This window comes from Gopherus evgoodei, chromosome 2 (assembly GCF_007399415.2).
Source record: "Gopherus evgoodei ecotype Sinaloan lineage chromosome 2, rGopEvg1_v1.p, whole genome shotgun sequence".
Classification (NCBI taxonomy): domain Eukaryota; kingdom Metazoa; phylum Chordata; order Testudines; family Testudinidae; genus Gopherus; species Gopherus evgoodei.
This window is the reverse complement of record NC_044323.1, coordinates 59612235-59631520: the sequence shown is the minus strand read 5'-3', so window position 1 is coordinate 59631520 and position 19286 is coordinate 59612235. Positions and strand designations below refer to the sequence as shown.

At 39.5% G+C, this 19286-nt stretch overlaps 1 protein-coding gene across 6 annotated transcripts in view; it reads right to left on the bottom strand.

The window, feature by feature from the left end:
- Positions 1-19286, bottom strand: part of DNAH11 (dynein axonemal heavy chain 11) — a 296073-nt gene that overhangs the window by 210045 nt on the left and 66742 nt on the right. For all 6 annotated transcript variants that reach the window (XM_030550733.1, XM_030550734.1, XM_030550737.1 and 3 more), the window contains 10 exons: positions 18817-19212; positions 16913-17245; positions 15845-16099; positions 14685-14854; positions 13952-14174; positions 8210-8326; positions 8032-8118; positions 7153-7311; positions 5515-5598; positions 3159-3317 (listed from right to left, as the gene is read on the bottom strand). In XM_030550733.1, the coding sequence (XP_030406593.1) occupies positions 3159-3317; positions 5515-5598; positions 7153-7311; positions 8032-8118; positions 8210-8326; positions 13952-14174; positions 14685-14854; positions 15845-16099; positions 16913-17245; positions 18817-19212 (1983 nt within the window). The remainder of the gene's footprint in view (positions 1-3158; positions 3318-5514; positions 5599-7152; positions 7312-8031; positions 8119-8209; positions 8327-13951; positions 14175-14684; positions 14855-15844; positions 16100-16912; positions 17246-18816; positions 19213-19286) is intronic.

The following is a 19286-nucleotide window of genomic DNA, read 5'->3' as shown; positions in this document are numbered from 1 at the left end:
ACCTTCGCAGCTCGGTGCAGGGAGGGAGGCGATAGCATGGCCGGCTTGCCTCTAGATTGTACTGGTGGGCGGACCACAATAGGCAACTCCCGACAATGTGGGGAGGCCAGTGCCAGGAGACCCATCAGGTCTGAGGCCGCCTTGAACACCTCCGGCATCAACGGGAGGGCGTATGTCTCCGCTGAGGCCTGGAGAATTAGGTTGGTCTGGACTCGACGACCCTCTCTGTGGTGCAGGAGTCGACGGAACCGCCGGGGGCTGTAACCCAGCCTGCCTGCTTAGCCCTGGGGGCGGGGGCGGCCTCGGGTCCTGGTGGGGAGACCAATCCCTCAGCGGCTTCTTTTTCTTGGCGGGCACTGGCGAAGGTGAGTGGTGCTGCACTGAGGCCGACTTCCTATGACCCGACTCCGCCCGGTGCCAGGTCTTGGACAACCTGGGCTGGGCCCTAAGTCCTGATGCCGGAAACCTCTACAGATAGAGCACCAGTCCTTTTGGTGGCTCTCTCCGAGGCATCTCAAGCACACAGAGTGCTGGTCACCCTTGGGCATGAATTTCCCGCAATCCTCACAGAGTTTGAACCCGGGGGACCTGGGCATGTCCCAGCGGGCGACGGAGACTGGGGGAGGGGACCCCCCCACCTACAAAAACTATATACAAAGATTTATCTAACTAACTATAATATAACTGAATACACGGACTAAACGGTATGGATAGGACACTGCCAGATTGCTATGCAAGAGAAGTTCCAGATAGCTGTCACCGGTGGAAAGAAGGAACTGAGGGGTTGGAGGGTCGGTGGGCCCCTTTATAGGGCACCATGGCAGCGCCATGGCAGCGCCACTCCAGGGGGCGCCTGAGCCGACCCTACAGACGCTGCTAGGGGAAAATCTTCCAGCTAGCGTGCACACCTACTTTGAATGGACATGAACAACCACTCGAAGAACTACCTTTCAGATAGCAAACTTATATATTGATTCCCTCAGAGGAGCAACAAACTTAATATATTGGACTGCCCAGGAGAGGGCTGGACAGTGTGGAACACATGTTTTGGGGGGAAATGGTGGGATTGTATTGAGGTCACTCTACAAGTGGTAATCAAGACTAGTGGAAACCAGTGCGTGACTGATATGTGGTTGCCAGGCTGCAGCTATGCACAGACACTCAGGTGTTACCTGCATGCTGGAAGGCTGTCTGTGAGCAGCCCTGGTGGGAGCTACAGCAGCAAAGCCTTGTGAGGCACCAAAGTTCACAGGGCAGGGATGACACAGCCACTCACGAGTCTGGATTGCACCCTGGAATGTCACAGATACGCACTGTGCTTTTGTATTGCTTCAACTGTATTGGAAATAAGATTATCCCATTTGGAGATACCTGCGGAATATGGCTGAATCAGTCCATAGGCTGTTAATGTAAAGAACAGTTTGCTGCCCATAATCTCAAAAAACTTCTCCTAATATAGATGTTAGGAAAATTAGAGATCTGTAAAGTCTAAGATTTAAGCAAGGCTTTTATGGTTTGTAAATGTGGTTCAATTCTCAACGTAGTACTACTTCAAGGAGTATGGCTATTTTTACCATTGAACTCAATGCATAGATACTGTTTGAGTGAACTGGCAGGAAACTGAGAGCCAATCCTCAAGTCAAGTCAATGGAAGATGCCAGCACAGAAGTAAATCTTTTCAGGATTGGAGACAAAAGCTATGTCTACATCAGCCCCACAGTTCAGAAGTGTGAATAGCAGTGAGCATCAACATACTGTGTTGGAACTCCCCACTGTGGACGCTGCAGGTATGAATTAAAAGCTTCCCTCATTTATATTAGTGTAGACAAGTCCTAAGAGGCAAAGTCAGATGTGTTTGTGCAGCTTCCAATGGAAGTTCAACGGAAGTTGCCTGCTATTGTCACCTCTCCTCCTCTTTTGGTAAATCCATTTCTTTCATGAACTCTAAACCCTCTTTATTTAATATTCCAGTTGTCTTGACTTAGCCAAATCTGTCACCTCAATCAAATCATACTTTGCCCTCATCATCTATGTTTCTAATTCAGAAGTCATGTCATGCATACTCAGAGCTGATTGAAAAAATTACTTCATTTAAAAATGTTCCTCCAAAAATGGCCTTCTATTGAAGATAAAAAAAATTAAATATTTGTTTCATAAAATTTTCAATTTTTGTTTTTCAGTGAAATTAGGGGAAAAAAAGTTAGCACCTTTTTTCAGTTTTCTATCTTTCCTTTTCCAAAATAGCTGAAAATTCTATAAAAAAATTTGGAAAAAAAAATCATGACAAAGTACAGTCCCCAACCCAAAAAAGTTGGTCCAACTTTGATTTTGATTTTTTGTGTGTGTGAAATTCCTTTTTCAATCAGCTCTATTCCCAAACATTTATGTAAAATGAACAATCGTTTTCCTACACCAGTTTCCCTCTTTTTTGTCTTATCCAGCATCAGCCCCACAATCCAGCCTCCTGTTCTTTCAACCTTTGCTATGAAGAGTTCTGTATGTCTTAAAAAAAAATTCATTTGCATCCCTCTCTCTCTCTAGCATTCTTTATTTAATCTGTGGTTCCATCACAATCTTGAAACATTTCATCCACATCACTAGTATTTTGTTTTTAACAAATAATTATTAGCGGTATTTTAATCCTACCAGAATGCTCTGGGACTCTGTTCCCATACTTATTCTGAGAGCTGGAAAGGCATCTTACGGGACCTCCCATGTTTCTTTTCTGGAAGTCTCGAATGCAGCACTTAGCTGCTGCTTATTTGTAAATATTTATAACAGCCACAATCAGGATTGGACTCCATTTTACTGGACATGGTACACACAGAAAAGAGATCGTCCCTTCCCGTAATCAAATCCTCTCTTGAAATCTAGTTGACAACCCTTCTACTTAGAGAGCTAGCTTTGACCTCAGAAGATTTTACTAGAACAAAAGGAAAAATCCAAACTGTGAAGTCACTTCTCAACACAGAAGGAATCGAGGAATCCAAAACTCTTTCTGTGCCAGCAAGATATGCTCTGACTGATCCTGGAGACCAGTCATCTCCTTTCATTCATTCATTCATTCCTGGCACCACTAGCTTAATTATACACTGGATGCCTCCAAGTACCACTATACTGATGGCATGAAAAAGCATTGTTTGTTGCTGGATACTTACATCTGTTGCATTCATGAGTTGGTGCCAGTGTCTCTCTCTTATTGCAGGATTCTGCAGTTCTGTTACTGCCCTCAGTGATGTCATTAGGTTCTTCACTGTTAACTCCAGACCTATGTATACATCCCAGGAGCGAATTTCCTTGTCCAATGACCACACTTCCTAAGAAACAGGATAAAAATAATGGTCATGGTTATATGCTACTATCATGGTCACCATTCATCTTCTTGATAGTGTTAAAAAAACGTATTTCTAAAACTTTTCTTCTTTCTCCGGGGGGAAATTCTGTGCCAAAAAAGTTAAAAATTCTGCAACAAAAAGTTTAAAATTCTATGTACATTTTCAAATTCTGCATATTTTATTTGTCAAAATAACACAATATAATCACATCAATTTCAATTATTGTTGGTCATTTATTTCAAAACACTTGTCAGCAAGTATGTCTGTAACAATACAGACAACAAAAAAAGATTCAGGAAATGTTTTTAAAATAGATTCCTTTCTAGGCATATTAATACAGAACTCTAAGTAATAATTCATTTAAAATACAATACAGAACTGTATTTCCCACACTCCTCAGAAACAGTGCAAAGGCTCGTGGGAGTCAAGGGCGATGGTGGAGGAGTTGAGGGTGAGGGAAGTAACTGCTGGGAAGGAGCCTGGGTGTGAACTTGGAGGGTTGTTGGGTATGGGTGGGAAAAAGTATGGAACAAGGTTTCTGGGGTGGCGGAGAAGGATTGTTAGGGAGCTTCTCCCATGCAGACCCTGGCTGATGCCCAGCTTCTGCCCAGGTATCCCAGCATCCCCATGTATCCTCGCACCCCCATCCACATGTCCCTCCACCCCCACTCAGACACCCATTCCCCCCATCCCTATGTGGCCCTGCACCCCCTCCCGCTTATGGCCCTGCACCTCCACTCCCATTCATCCCCAGTCTGTCCTCCCCAACTAGCCCTTATGAGCCCCTGTGTGTGACCCCCTGCCATCAGCCCCACACTTTCTGTCTCTTCAGAACGCCTGTCTCATGACCTGGTCCGACAGGCGCTGTGAAGAAGACAGGCTCTTTCTTTTCCCTAGCTGGCCACAGCTATTGTCACAGCGCCCTCTAGTGGGAAACAGTTAGAACTGCAGCAATGTTCCAGCAAAAGCTTTTTTCTGCACAAAAATTAAAAGTATGCGCAGCTCATTAATTATGTGAGCACACAGTGGCACAGAATTCCCCCAGGAGTATCTTCTGTACATAAATATGGGAGTCTTAACTATGACAAGATTAGGGATGGTTTAAGTTGGGTTATTGGCCCACGTTGTTACTTGTATTGTTTTATTGAAAAGGGTTGTAGATTAACCTAGAGCTCTGGATGAGCCAGTTTTAAATAAACTAAAAATAAATAAATGAATATATTTACACAGTGAATATAAAAAGATTCTGATTAAATCAGAATTCTCTCCTTTATTATGGCTCTTATGACCTTGATCTAATATTTTTGTATGTTAGCTCATTGCATGTAAGAAACTATTTCCAACAGATTGGCATAACTGGGGGAAATCTTTGGTACATGCAGAGATGTGATGAATGTGACATACATGTAGTGTGTAGCAGTTGTCGGGATTAGAGGAACATTATTTATTTAAAAACATGGTTTAAAATTAAGAGAAATTCACAATGGGCCTGATTCTTCGGTCACTTACACCAGTCAGGAGTACCTCCACTGAAGTCCACTTAATTTGGTGTAAAACCAGTCTAGGGGAGAGATCCATACCCACAGAGACCTCTCTTTCACTTTTCCCCATGAACCACTCATGTATGAGATGGTCGAGCTAATTCTCCTGGTACCTCAGTTCCTGTTTCTGATACAATCTCCCCATGTTCTATAAAACTACTGCCTTCTCCTTTGTACAACTCCCATCAAGAAACCACTATTAATATTTTAAGGGAAGAAGTTCCATGTTTTCAAAAGGTATCCTTCCCTCTACAAGTGAAAGTCTCCAACAGGCTTCTCAGTGCTCCTGGACTAGCAAAATCTGTCCAAATACAGAACACCTGCAAATTCCACTGATCTCTGAACTAATGGCTTTCATTTGCAGAAGCCCCCACATAGAGCCCCATCTTCTTTATATTTTCCAACTGCCACAATTCAGAAAAGTGACAGTGAGATTTTACCATATACACGCACAGCATGAGGAACCTAAGTCAGAAGGATAAAAAGGTTTAAAGGGGGGTGGGGGGAAAGAGTTCCAGAATGTTCAGTTTGGATAAAAGCAACAAATAAACTGAAACATCAGATAGTGGGTGGGGAAAGTGAAAAAGGGGTGGCAGGGAGATAGATAAATTGCAGCAATAGACAGCAATGGAACTTGCCTTGGCAAACCTTCTGAGCTCTGCATCCATCTGTTCCACATTAATCTGTCTCCACTGGGTTTTAGTCCAATCACCAATGCTGCTCTGAAACAGTAAGTACAGATAAAAGTGTCAACAACAGTCGGTGAAAACAAGTTTCTGCTATATAGTAGATAAATGGATATGATGGGCTATCATTGGATGATAGACCCCCCCAAGTTCTTGAAACGGTATCTCTACTTTTCAAGCCTGCACCACCACTGCCAGCCCAAACTGTATCAAATAACCCATTGTCTTCAAAGCTAAAACATAAAACAGGAATTAAAGCAATTTCAAGTTTTAGTCTCTGATAATGCCGGTAGAACTATGTAGGTATATACATTTATTATATATACACATAGCACTGTATCTACATTTCTAGATATGATAGGATATACACACAGAGAGCCTTGAAATTGCCATGAAAACTTAGCACACCTGCCAAAAACAAACAAAAAGAACCACATCTATTCACCTATCCTTTACCATGTTAATGGGGAAAGAAAAACAACAAAACACTGACCATTTGGTTTTAGGAAAAAAAATATCCACTTTCTTGTACTTGTACTTAGTAGAATTTTACAAGGCTGATGTAACATGAAAGTATCTGCTGAATGTAAGTGCTTCACATTTTGCCTCACTAGTTTATCTTTAAACTTCACAACATAGCCTGTCAGACTTAATACTGCTTTAATATACAGCATGGATACCACACAAAATACAATATGCAATGTGTTTAGTACAACAAAACTCTGCCTTCTCCCTATTTTACTATCCATTGAGATGGCAAACAAAACGTGTATCTTTGTGGTTAGGTTACATATGTTTTACTGCATAGCTCATTCTGGACATGGTTTAAAATTTCTGCAACCACAGATGAAATACCAAAAGGAAACAGGGTTGTAGATGAACCCAGCTTCTGGGGTTCCCTACTAGACTATCAAAGTATTTAGTATGTGAACTACAATAACTGTGTTACCACCACTTTTGTCATTAATATATAGCGTGAAATCCCAGTGCCAATGAATTCCAAGGAAATTTTGTTATTGAGTTTAATGGTGCCAGAATTTCACTGCTAATGTGAAGGGTGCAGAGAGTGGCAGAGATCTGAAGGCAGATCTAAGGCTGTTTTGGTATCTTAAACTCTTTCCTTCCATACTTTGCAATGCATATTTGTTTTAACACTGCATTTCCTTTACTCTAACACTGTATTTTCTTGCTTTCTGGATTTTTGGTCTGTCTTTTTTTAAAAAGCCCAAAACAAAAACAAAACCAAAAACTTCTGTAACAATGTTTCTTTTTATTCCTTAGGTAACTGATACATATTCACAATCTTCCCTTCAGTTTACAGTTTTGGGTTTGGAGGGCTTTTTTGTTTTGTTTTTTTAATGTGAGCATTTTGGAAGTAGTTAAAATTGAGAATAGCAATATTTTGATCTTCATACTCTATTTATAAAAGATGGTATATATATTAAAAAATTGAAAACAACAAAGTTCCCACATTTACAACTTAGCTTTTAAACTTCCTTTAGAATAAAACTATGAATCCTTAAGATAGTGCATTTAGAATAGTTTCTAGAGTTATAATGTGCCTTTAAAAAACAAAATAAAACCTCTTACTGTAACATAAATATTAATATCCCACACTTCCTTGAGCAACCGTATTTCTTTGCGACATTGTTTCAGTTGTTTGTAATCTGGAACAACCACTTCAAAAAGATTTGCAGATTTCTGCATTTGTAACATTTCTTCTTCCAATGCCTCAAGCTCTCGATTTTCCTTGAAAAGGAAAAGAACACTCATCAATAGAATTATAAAATTGGTCCAGGTAAGTTTAGAATGACAGTCAGATCAGTATATCTAAAAACAAAAGCCTGCAGCAAATATTGTAGAGATGTTACATGTTTCACTTTCAGTCTTTGATATTCTAAAGGACTACAAGGTAGTATACACATTTATATTCCATATGTATATACACAAAAACATAGGGACTACAATGTAGAATTTCACTTAATGTATCATTGTTGTTCTTGATTTCTTGTAATAAAGACAATTCTGCCCCTCTGAACAAGTCACTTTTCTCATTATCAGTATAAAGCTGTTCTGTGAACTGAGTAAAAATTTTAAAAAACCCTGAAAACGGTACTATATATAAAAGTATCAATGTGATGCACCTTTGTATGCATTTTGTACTATATAGTACAGTATGCTTGCATGTTCCTTAAAAAGAATACATAGTACAAATTGCATTCGAACGTGCATCACACTAATACTTTTTAAAGGAACATGCAAATACATAGTAAAAATAAAAAACAAATGCAATATGTTTTTGGTAGTGGTTTTAAGAGCTACAGATAGAAATATAGCAGTTAAATCTCAAGCTCTATCGGTTCCATGTCATTTACAAAATGTGCAATTATTTTTATGCATAAACTGAAACTTTAATTTTATATTGAAAGATTTCTAGGAAAATGTGCATTTCTGGGATTTTCCCATTACCTTATCTAGAAGTATATATGGATATTTTGCATCAAGGCAAAAGGGAGCTTCCACTCTAAATCTTTCTCTGAATTCTATCTGCTTCCCCTGATGAAGAGAAATACAGGCAATAAATTATGTCAATGATCTTATTCTCATCTGAAACATGTTAGAAAACTGAATTCACAGTTTGGCTTACATCAAACAAAGCAAATTTTTTCCTGATCAGTGTGACCTCAGAAGTCTGAAGAGGAGCCACTTCATGCTTTATAGATGCAGCAATTTTTTTGGTGGTATTCCATTTTTCAGGCAATTCCTGTTGAACAATGTAAAATTATCTCGTATGAGCCCTTTAACATTTCACACAGCAGAACAGATCACTTAGAAACCATCTATACGAACTGTTGATATGACGCCAAATCTGTCTAATATTCAGGGAACAATTAACTTTCATTATTATTTCACAATTCAGCTCTTTTGGACAAAAATTGTGTAGGACATTTTAATAGTTAGATGTGGCAGGGTTTTTTCCTTGCAGTGGCTTTGTAGGATTGATTTTAACAGCTGCAGCATAAGTCACAAACTTTTCTGAAAATACAGAATAACTAAAATGTGCTTCACTAAACTATTCCATGTAGACTTCAGTACAATCACATAAAACCTAATCTATGAGGTACTGAGCACCTCTTGCACAGTGACTAGAGCACTGAACTCTCATTGCCTCAACATATCAGATATTCAGAGGCCATTCAGGGGCTATTATATTGTAATAGTGCAGTCAGGATTAAGGCCCATTGTGCTATACATACACAATCACACACACATTTTATCCCTGCCCTGAAAAATTAATCTAATTTGAAATATGGTGCAACAAATAGATAACAAGAAGCAGAAGATGTGGTATATCTTGATTTTAGTAAGGTTTTTGATACTGCCTCACATGATGTTCTCATTAAGAAACTAGGGAAATACAACCTAGATGGAGCTACTATAAGGTGGGTGCACGACTGTTTGGAAAAGCTATTCCCAGAGAGCAATCATCAGTGGTTCACAGGTCAAGCTGGAAGGGCAGATCAAGTGGAGTCCAATGGGGATCAGTTCCAGGTCCAGTTCTGTTCAATATCTTCATAAATGACTTAGATAATGGCCACTTAGAAAGTTTTGTGATGATAACAAGCTGGGAGGGATTGCCAGTGTTTTGGAGTATAGGATTAAAATTCAAAATGATCTGGACAAACTAGACAAATGGTCTGAAGTAAGAAGGATGAAGTTCAATAAAGACAAATGCAAAAGTACTCCACTTCAGAAGGAACAATCCGTTGCACACATAGAAAATGGAAAATGACTGCCTAGGAAGGAGTATTGTGGAAAGGGATCTCGGGGTTATAGTGGATCATAAGCTAAATACGAGTCAACAATGTAACGCTGTTGCAAAAAACAAAAAAAAACAAAAAACATTCTGGGATGCATTAACAGGAGTATTGTAAGCAAGACACAAAGAAGTAATTATTCTGCTCTACTCTGCACTGAAGGCCTCAACAGGAGTATTGTGTTCAGTTCTGGGCACTACATTTCAGGAAAGACGTGGACACATTGGAAAAAATCCAAAGAAGATCAATAAAAAGGATTAAAGGTCTAGAAAACACAATCTATGAGGGAAGATTGAAAAAAGAGTGTTTGTGTAGTCTGGAGAAGAGAAAACTGAAGGGGGACATGATAACAGTTTCCAAGGAGGAGGAGGAGGAGGAAGAAAAATTGTTCTTTTTAACCTCTGAGGATAGGACAAGAAGCAATGAGCTTAAAATTGCAGCAAGGGCAGTTTAAGTTGGACATAAGGAAAAACTTCCGAAGTGTCAGAGTGGTCAAGGGTGGAATAAATTGCATAGGAAGGTTGTGGAATCTCAGTCATTGGAGATTTTAAAGAACAGGTTAATACAAACACCTGTCAGGGATGATCTAGAAAATACTTAGTCCTGCCTGGAGTGCAGGAAACTGGACTACAAGACCTCTCAAGGTCCCTTCCAGTCCTATGATTAAGTAAGCATAAGAAATTATTGGACAGGAAGAGGATGAAGTTAACAAAAAATAAGATCATATGGTTACATATTTTTGCTGTGTGCACAACTTTGATGGTTCTTAAATCATTTGAAAGTTTTTTCCAGAAGTTACATCCATAAAAATCAGCAACCAAGTCAACAGTAGCTGGTTGATGACTTCTAGATATCACAACAAAAGATATTGAGAAGTTTGATATAGAGGGGTAAGAGGCAGAGGGGGAGGGGAAGAGTATAATGAACTGTAATTTCCAGAAATGACTCAGTAAGATAATGCAATAATTTGGTAGTCTGTAATGAAAACATTGTAACTGTGATGCTAGAATCACTAGGTCAAGTGGTTAAGTGTAGCTAAAACTCCTGCATTCAGCTGAAGCAAATAGGGCAATTAACAATTAACTTCTGTAAATCCAGTTAAGACAAGATTAAGTTATTTGAAAATTAATAAGTTAATTTTCAGTTTTTCATGGAAGATCTACCCTTGAGGAAAATATGAGTTCCAGATTGCTAATTTTTCACGTTCGTTCCTTCTAGGCAAGAGCTTCTTAGCAGAATAATGACACACAACCCTTTATAAGAAACACAGGCTATCTGTAGTTTGGCAGCCAGATTGAACTGGAAAAGATAAATTTGCTACATTTCTGGGGAGGTGGGAAACCCCACTCCAAAAAAGGCCAGTGCTATGAAAGCTGGTCCTGGCCCTCTCATTGGTGGGAGGGAAATGAGCAAAAAGGAGGTGGGAAGAGAAATGGCAGGCTCAACTTCCTGTGGCAAATTCTCCTGGGAAGAAGATACAGCACACAGTGATGTGAGCACCAATTGGTTATGGTAATAACAGCAGCGACACAGCCAGCAGCAAATCAGCTCTGGGCTCAGGGACAAGCCTAAGGCAGCCTAAGCATGTGGTTCTTTAAGCCTGCATTGCACTGCATGTAGGAATCAGACGGAGCTCAAAGGGAATGAGATGCTTCACTCCGTGACTGAGAGGCTGACGCTGGCACAAAAGCTGGATAAGATATGGCAGCAGCTGGCAGCAATTTTGTTTGTGCTGGGGCTGGGAGAGAGAGGAACAGAGGAAAGCTGCTATAAAAAAGATCACACAAAAAGCTGCCTAGCCTCAGCAAGGAAGTGAAGGTAACCTTTCTCTGGGACTGACACATATTCCTGGGGGAATTCTGCACCAAAAAATTAAAAATTCTGCATACAATATAAAATCCTGCATATTTTGTTTGTCAAAATAACACAATATAATCACTCTGGTTTCAATTATTTTGGTAATTTATTTAAACTACAATACAATGGATGGAGAATGAGAGTGGGGAACATTGGAGGAAATCCCCAAACCGGCTTGCCTAACAGTAATGTAACTAGGTTTGACCCTTTATTTCTAGTTATTAGTCAACAAATATATGAAGCCAGGTGCTCAGTGTTACATCACAGGCAAGTGAAGAGCAAGTGAAGACTGGGGAATCAAACTAGGGTGACTAGACAGCAAGTGTGAAAAATCAGCATGGGGTGGAGGGGTAATAGGAGCCTATATAAGAAAAAGACCCCAAAATTGGGACTGTCCCTATAAAATCGGGACATCTGGTCACCCTAAATCAAACTCACAATTTATATTGGCTACTGACTATCTCCAGAAAGGTCAGTAGCAAACAGTTTATGGAGCATATTCTGATAGCAAATTTTTCAGTCCAAAAATGTAGATCAGTTCTCATCACGAAAGCAACATAAGAATTTATAAGCCCGTACTGTCCTTTACACCACTCTGGCAATGTAAAGGAGCCTTAAAACTTTTTCACCTGTTTTATACTCCTCACGGAATTCACAAAGAGAATGGAAACAATTCACTAAGCAGGCAGGCTGCTAGATTCTCCCCTGCCTGAGGGGACAGTGCCTGTCCAACACCTGCCTCCCCAGAAACACCCTGAAGCCCTGCCTCTCCATGCCAACCCCGCTACAACAGTAAGTGACAGGGACAGAGTGCGTCCCTCTCTCTCTCTCTCTCTCTCACACACACACACACACACACACACACACACACACACACACACACACACACACACACACACACACACACACACACACACACACAAACTGCATAGCCCCCCAACCTTGGGCAGTGATTTACATCTCTATTGGCTGCTCCACGTACCCGAACCAGTCTGCTTGTGTTGCCAGGGAGGAGCACGTGACCATTCTGATGGGGAAGCAAAGAGAAGCAGCAAGAAGTATTTTTTTCTGCGGGGAAGCAAAGAAATCTACAGGGGACATGAATTCTGTGCACCTGCTGTGATGCAGAATTCCCCCAGGAATAGACACAGAGACATTGCTAATAAAGTTGACTATTTGTTACTGATAAAAAAGTGTTTGGAATACTTTCTAGATGAATTCCTGACTCCCCAATAGGCAGACAGAGGAGGTATGCGTGATGAGTCATGGGTGCTAAGAACTCACTAGTAACAAAGAGGTCCACCTACTGCATTTCATAAATGCTAGTAAAAATAAATGTGACAAGCCAAATGGAGTTTTGGAAAACAGGATGTGTATTGCCTATGTATTAGTTGCTGATTTCACTATAAACCTCTACAAAAGTAACTTCTCTTTCCAAAAGGAGTTCACATGTTGTTCCAGACCATTTTAGAACTCAGAATTTGGTGCATGAAATGCTCTTTTTACACTGAGATAAATTCAAAATATTTTATGCAAATTCCTTTTTGTCCCAACCCCCAAGAGAAATTTCAAATTTACATTTCAAAGTTTTCTAGACAAGACAAGATGTTAGTAGGAAGAGCGAAGCTCTTTGGAAAACTTGCCCTCAATAATAGGAATATTATAGCGAAGACATCTGCCCTAGTTTGCAGTCTTGGAGTTTTTTCCTACTCTTCAATGCTATTGGATGCCCAAAATTAACAAGGTGGCAAAAAGCACCAATTTCTATCAGCAATTGGACAGAAGATTGCACTTCAAGCTAATCAGCCTCATGTGTTGCTACAGTGACCCATGCATATGTAACTTTTTTTATTATATGGAGATATCCTTATTTCATAGAACTGGAAGGGACCCTGAAAGGTCATTGACTCCAGTCCCCTGCCTCCACAGCAGGACCAAGTATTGTCCCTAACAGATTTTTGCCCCAGATCCCTAAGTGGTCCCCTCAAGGACTGAACTCACAACCATGGGTTTAGCAAGCCAATGCTCAAACCACTGAGCTATCCCTCTCCCCCCTTGAGTCTTGATTGTCTTTGAAGCCACACAACCTGAAAAAGTTTCAAATAGTACAAAATGCAATAGCCTGCTTATCAACACAGAACATTATGAGCTCACCACTCCAATGATTCCTCACAGAATCCACAGTTCAGTGCAAGGTTTCTGTCCTGATATTCCAAGTCTTTCACGGGATTGGCCCTAGCTGCCTGAGAAGTTCCTTCTCCATCCATGATCATAATAGCCATATTTCACTGGAACCATGAAAAGCCAGCTACCAGGGGGTGGCTTGCAAGTGCAGGAGACAGAACTTTCACAGGAGCTGGACCTAGTCTATGGAACTCTCAGTCTGAGGTGGCAAAAATGGATTATGGTCCTCACTCTATTCAGAACTAATTGCAAAAAGTTCTGTGAATTGGGTTTCCCCTCAATAAGTTCTTCTCACACACACACACACACACACACACACACACACACACACACACACACACACACACACACACACACACACACACACACACACACTTTAAAAATTTAATAAGAGCTACTTTTCCTATGGCTGGGAAGAAAGTGACTGCAATTATAAATTTCTACATGATTGTGAAATGATCAGACAGAAGGGTGGGAGGCCATATACATACATAAGCACAGAGTATTCTTTATTTTTAATCCTACAATACCTCTAACTGAACATAAACTTGGTCTGACATCTTCTGTCCATAGCTTTCCAACAGTGTAATAGTCTCTTTTAGAGGTTCAAAGAGCTCATCAGTAGATGCCTGTCTGTCTCTCACAGCCAGGAGATGCCCCATGATTTCTACTAGTCCATTATAATCTCCTTCATTCACTTCTTTTTGGAGTCCAGCATCTGTCACTTTTATGAACTCTTCTAGGTCAGTTAAACTATCAAAGAGAAGAAATTAAAAAATTTCAACTCTGAAAACCTTTTTTTAAATGAATGTGGTCCAATGTACAAGCAGCTTTAAAATTAATTTCCATTATGATTACTTACCTTTTGCATTCAGAGTGAGTATCTTAAAACAGTTTTGACCTGACTTTTAAAGGTGCTGAGCACCTGCAGCTTAGATTGACAGCAATGAGATTTTCCAGTGCTCAGCAGTTTTGAAAGTCAGGTCATTTACACCTAATTAAAAAAGCACTGTTAAAAGTCTATCCCATTATACACAAATATTTTAACACACCCAGCTTTAAGATTGCACATTAACTGCACTAGCACAAATTCTGCCTCGATGTACAGCCTGTCAAACAAGTTTAAGGTAATAGGGTTTCACAGAGTGTAAATAAGAGCAAAATTCAGCTCACTGAAGTATTACATTATTTAATAGATATTAATGACTTAAGAAGAAAATAGCAAGTCAGAATTATTCTGAAAAAAATAGGATGCATTTTTACCTGCCAATGACAAATTTCAAAAGATGTTCTTTGAACATCCAGCTCCATTTCTTAATAATGTTTAACAAACTCATTTTGAAAGGTTTCATATCCACCTTAAACCAACTTTCAAATGTTCTGAAGTCTTCAAATTTGCTCATCTGAATGTAAAGATTCTCATAGATGTCAGTCTACAGCAGATAAAAGATTATATTACATACACAAACATATCATCAAATAATTACAACCCATACTTGATGGGGACCACATCCTGGAAAAACAAAAAACAAAACAAAAACAAACAAAAAACAAACAAAAACACACAAACTTTTCAAAATACCCTCTTTTGGACTTCAAACCACCCCCCAACCTCACCAAACTCATCATCAGGAGCAAGATCCCCACAGATTAGGACACACCAATTCAGAGAAGCACTAGGAGCTTCCTGCCAGAACAACAGAGCAAAACTTGCAGACATATCTCCACTGCTACAATGGCCAACTCTCTCTCCCCAACCCACCCTCCAAACACATCTTTCAAGATCCACGGGTCCTACATGTGCCTACAACATGTAGTATACCTCATCCTGTGCATCAGATGCTCCAATAACTACTATGTGGGTGAAGCCAGACAATCACTACACTCTCAAATGAACTCACATAGAAAAATGATAAAGCCAAAAACACCATATCAACTGTAGGCGAACACTTTTCACAGAACAATCACTCCACATCTGATCTTTCAATACTCATCCTCAAAGGAAACCTGCACAGTAAAAGATGAGGCTTGGAACTTAAATTGATAATGCTGCCAGACACTAAAAATTATAGACTCAGAGACACTGGTTTTAAACTCACTACAACAATTGGTAACACACAACTGCCTGCTAACCCTTAGCAGCCCACTTCAAAACTCTTTTGCACAGCAATCTAACCCTTATTGCTCACTCCATTTCAAGAGGCCCCTTACAACATGCCTTACCCCTTATGCTTTATCTGTCCCTTGTTTTTAGCTCAGACACGGATATCCTTCCCAAAACCTGAGAAATGCTATGTAGCTCAGAAGTCTGTCCCTTCCACCAACAGACATTGGTTCAATAAAAGATATTACCTCATCTACCGTGTTTCACTCAAATATAAAGTAAGTTAAAGCTGCAAATGAATATTTGCTAGCTTGCTTGCCTGTTCTTTAAACTGCTCAGTAGTAGGCGGCTGTTCAGGCGCTCCCTCATCGGCATGAGAGTCTATCTCTTCGGAAGTTAAAACATGACCATACAGCAGAAACTGCTTCATAAACTCAGCCCTGTCATCTACCCAGAGATAAGCGTAGGTGTCCAGAGAATTTCTGTAGTCCAGGGCTTTCCCGATTACATCTGCCACTCTGTCCATAATCTCCTGCCTGATCTCAGATAGATCTAACATGTTGTCCATATCGGTCTAGGCACGAAAAGAGAAGTAGTTATTTTACAACTATATTAAGTATTGTGTTAATATTAAATACATAAATCATTAGCTAGTTTACACTTGCTATATGACTGCAAAACTCAGGAATCCCCATCACCACTGCCACCAAAAACTGCAAAGCTACATCTGTCAGGGATTGTCTAAGTATAATTGGTCCAGATTTAGTGAAAGGGGCTGGATTAGATAACTGTTTGAGGTTCCTTCCAGCCCTACATTTCAATGATTCCATAAATAATCTGGGCAGCTCTCTATATTTCTGGATACTATGCCATATACAGAACTGAAAAAAATATAGTTATTTCAAAAGAGGAATGGAGATCTTCAGCAAGTTAGTTGAGGCTGAACATCTCAGGGAATTAATGACAGGTTTTAGAGTAGCAGTCGTTTTAGTTTGTATCCAGAAAAAAAACAGGAGTATTTGTGGCACCTTACCTGGTCTCTAAGGTGCCACAAGTATTCCTGTTCTTTTTTCAGGGAATTAATATAATTCACGTCTCCAGGTAGAGGATGTTGCCCTCCTCATCTCCACAACTGATTAAGCTTTGGTTTATTAAAAAAAAAGGTCACTCTGTGGACTTTCCCTGGACCTTTCCATACTCACTCAGGTACTGAGCTGCTGGGTAGCCGTTGTGACCTGAGTGCTGCCTGTGGGCCCAGCTTTGAGGCTTGTGGTCCCTCCCTCACAAGGATGCATTAACTGGGGAGCTCAAATATTTTGCAATCCACATTTATTTTAAATTAAATTAGATCCATTACTCCCATGTATATGGAGAAAGTATAAAATACCTGGTAATTTTCTACTTCCAAGTGCGCTGCTACTCTTTTCACCTGGGCAGACATTTTGAAAACATTGCTCAAAAGTTCTTCTACTAGGTCATAAAAGCCATCTCCAGCCTCTTTATCAAGTGAAGGCTTAAATTCGATTTCCGGGGCACTAAGGATCATTTGTGCCTGAAAAAGTGGAGCAGGCTTCAAACCTTTCTCTGTGTTCTCCAAGAAGAAGTCTAAATTGTGCATTAGTGTGTTAAAGAAACCATCGACTATAATGTCATCAATGTACTCTATATAAATCTTCCAGGAGTCTGAGGAGGAATCTGCTTTGAAGAGCTTTAAGTTTTCCTGGGAAAGAAAAAACAAGTTACAAAATGTTTTAATCATACAATTATCTAGTGCAAATGATTTGTCATTCAAAATATTTAACTGCTTCAATGCCATTTCGTGTGGTAAGTACTAAGACAAAATAAGATTCCAGTGATACCCATTGTAACAAGTATGGCCCTGATCCTAAAATCTGATCTGCCTGGGTGGACCTTGCACCTGTTTGCAGCCCCCTTGATGTCAGTGGAACTCTGTGCAAGGACAGGGTTCCTGTATGTATCAGATTGCAGTTCAGGGCCTGAATTATGATGTTACATTGTGATTTCAATGGAGCATCACCATGCTGAAAGAATTACACTGCACACTACTACAGCATATCACTGCTTGTTCTGCACTCCAGTGTAAGCCCTTATTAGGTTTACCTACATATAATATTTTCAAAAAGATAAAAATCCTCATCTGGTCTAGTTCTTAAATAAAAACTAAACTCTTTACTTGCCACAATCAAAATGAAGGAGGTAGGGTTAGCTCAGTAGTTTGAGCATTGGCCTGCTAAACCCAGGGTTGTGAGTTCAATCCTGGAGGGGGCCATTTGGGGAACTAGGGTAAAAATCTGGGGATTGGTCCTGCTTTGAGCAGGGAGTTGGACTAGATGACCTCTTGAGGTCTCTTCCAACCTTAATATTCTATGAATAAAGAGATTAGAATATGGACCAGAAGATAGTCTCAAGATAATGGCAAAAAGAAGTTATTGGATAAAGAAAAAGTTTATTTTCTTTCATCTGACATACAATGTGTGTCAGAAACAGACAAGCAGAGAACTTTCAAGGAAGTCAGCAAAAAAGGGGCAAGGTATGCAAGTAATTGGGGTGGGAAATCTTTTTTTCATGTCAGGACTTTGATACAGAATTACTGGTAGTAATGTGGCACAGCAGCTGATGTTTGAGGAATATTTTTGGGTAGGATTGTTACATTTTATTTAGCATTCATAAATAACAGGGAAATAAAACATTATGTATTTTTAATAAAGTACATAACTCATGTAATCTTCAAATTTAGAAAGAAATTATTTTATAAATATGCCCTCTGAAACAGACTATAATATAGCTCCAGTTGCAAAGGTGATTTTACCTATAGAAGTCAAAGGAAAAATTTGGCACAGGGCACCAGGGTAACAAAACAAACAATGGCTTGCTTAATTCAATCTAGACAATAATTCCTCATTTAATGAGATAAAAAGCAATGCTAATTTCAATCAGTGTCAAGATTATTTTTCCATCTTGTCCCTATTTGTCTTTAAATGTGTTAATTTTAAAGGAACTACTATGTAATTTGTATAACTTTCAATAATTGAACAGTCAAGTATACATCAGCAAATTTAACTGAATGCTACAAATTTGCAGATTATAGAATGCCAAATATTTAACCTCTTCTTGCTACTCTAGATATACCTCACTTATCCTTTAAATTAACACATTCTTTGCAGGATACTATTAATACAAATGTGGTTATGAATAATAATAATAATTAAAATATGCTTTTTAGAAAGATTAGATCATCTAAAAACCATGTATGATTATTGCAGAAATTACCTCAGCAAGCTGATGAATCTTGTAGCCATCCTCTTTTAGTAACTTGTATTTCTTGGCAAGTCTATCTTCTTTATCCTCCAGACTTAACAAAGCATCTTTCCTATCATCTTTCCTGGAGAAGAGTGTGTGTTCTGCCCATGCATTCATAATCTGCTGAATTGTTTTAATATTCTCCTTTGACTGTTGAACTCTCTGCTCCAAGTCATACACTGCAGCTTTCACTTGTTCAATATATTTCCAGCAATTCTCTTTCTGCCACGTGAACACTTCTTCTGTTTCTCTTAACTGACCATCAATGGCTTTCAGCTCAGTTTCAATCAGAGGATATTCAACCTCCAGAACAGTCTGTTTAAGTTTATTGTACCATTGAACAATGAGTTCAAGGTTTCCAATATACTGTTGGTGAAAAAAGACATTCATAGAGTAAAATTCCTCTAAAGTAGGGCCCCGCCCCCAGTGCCATTCGAATG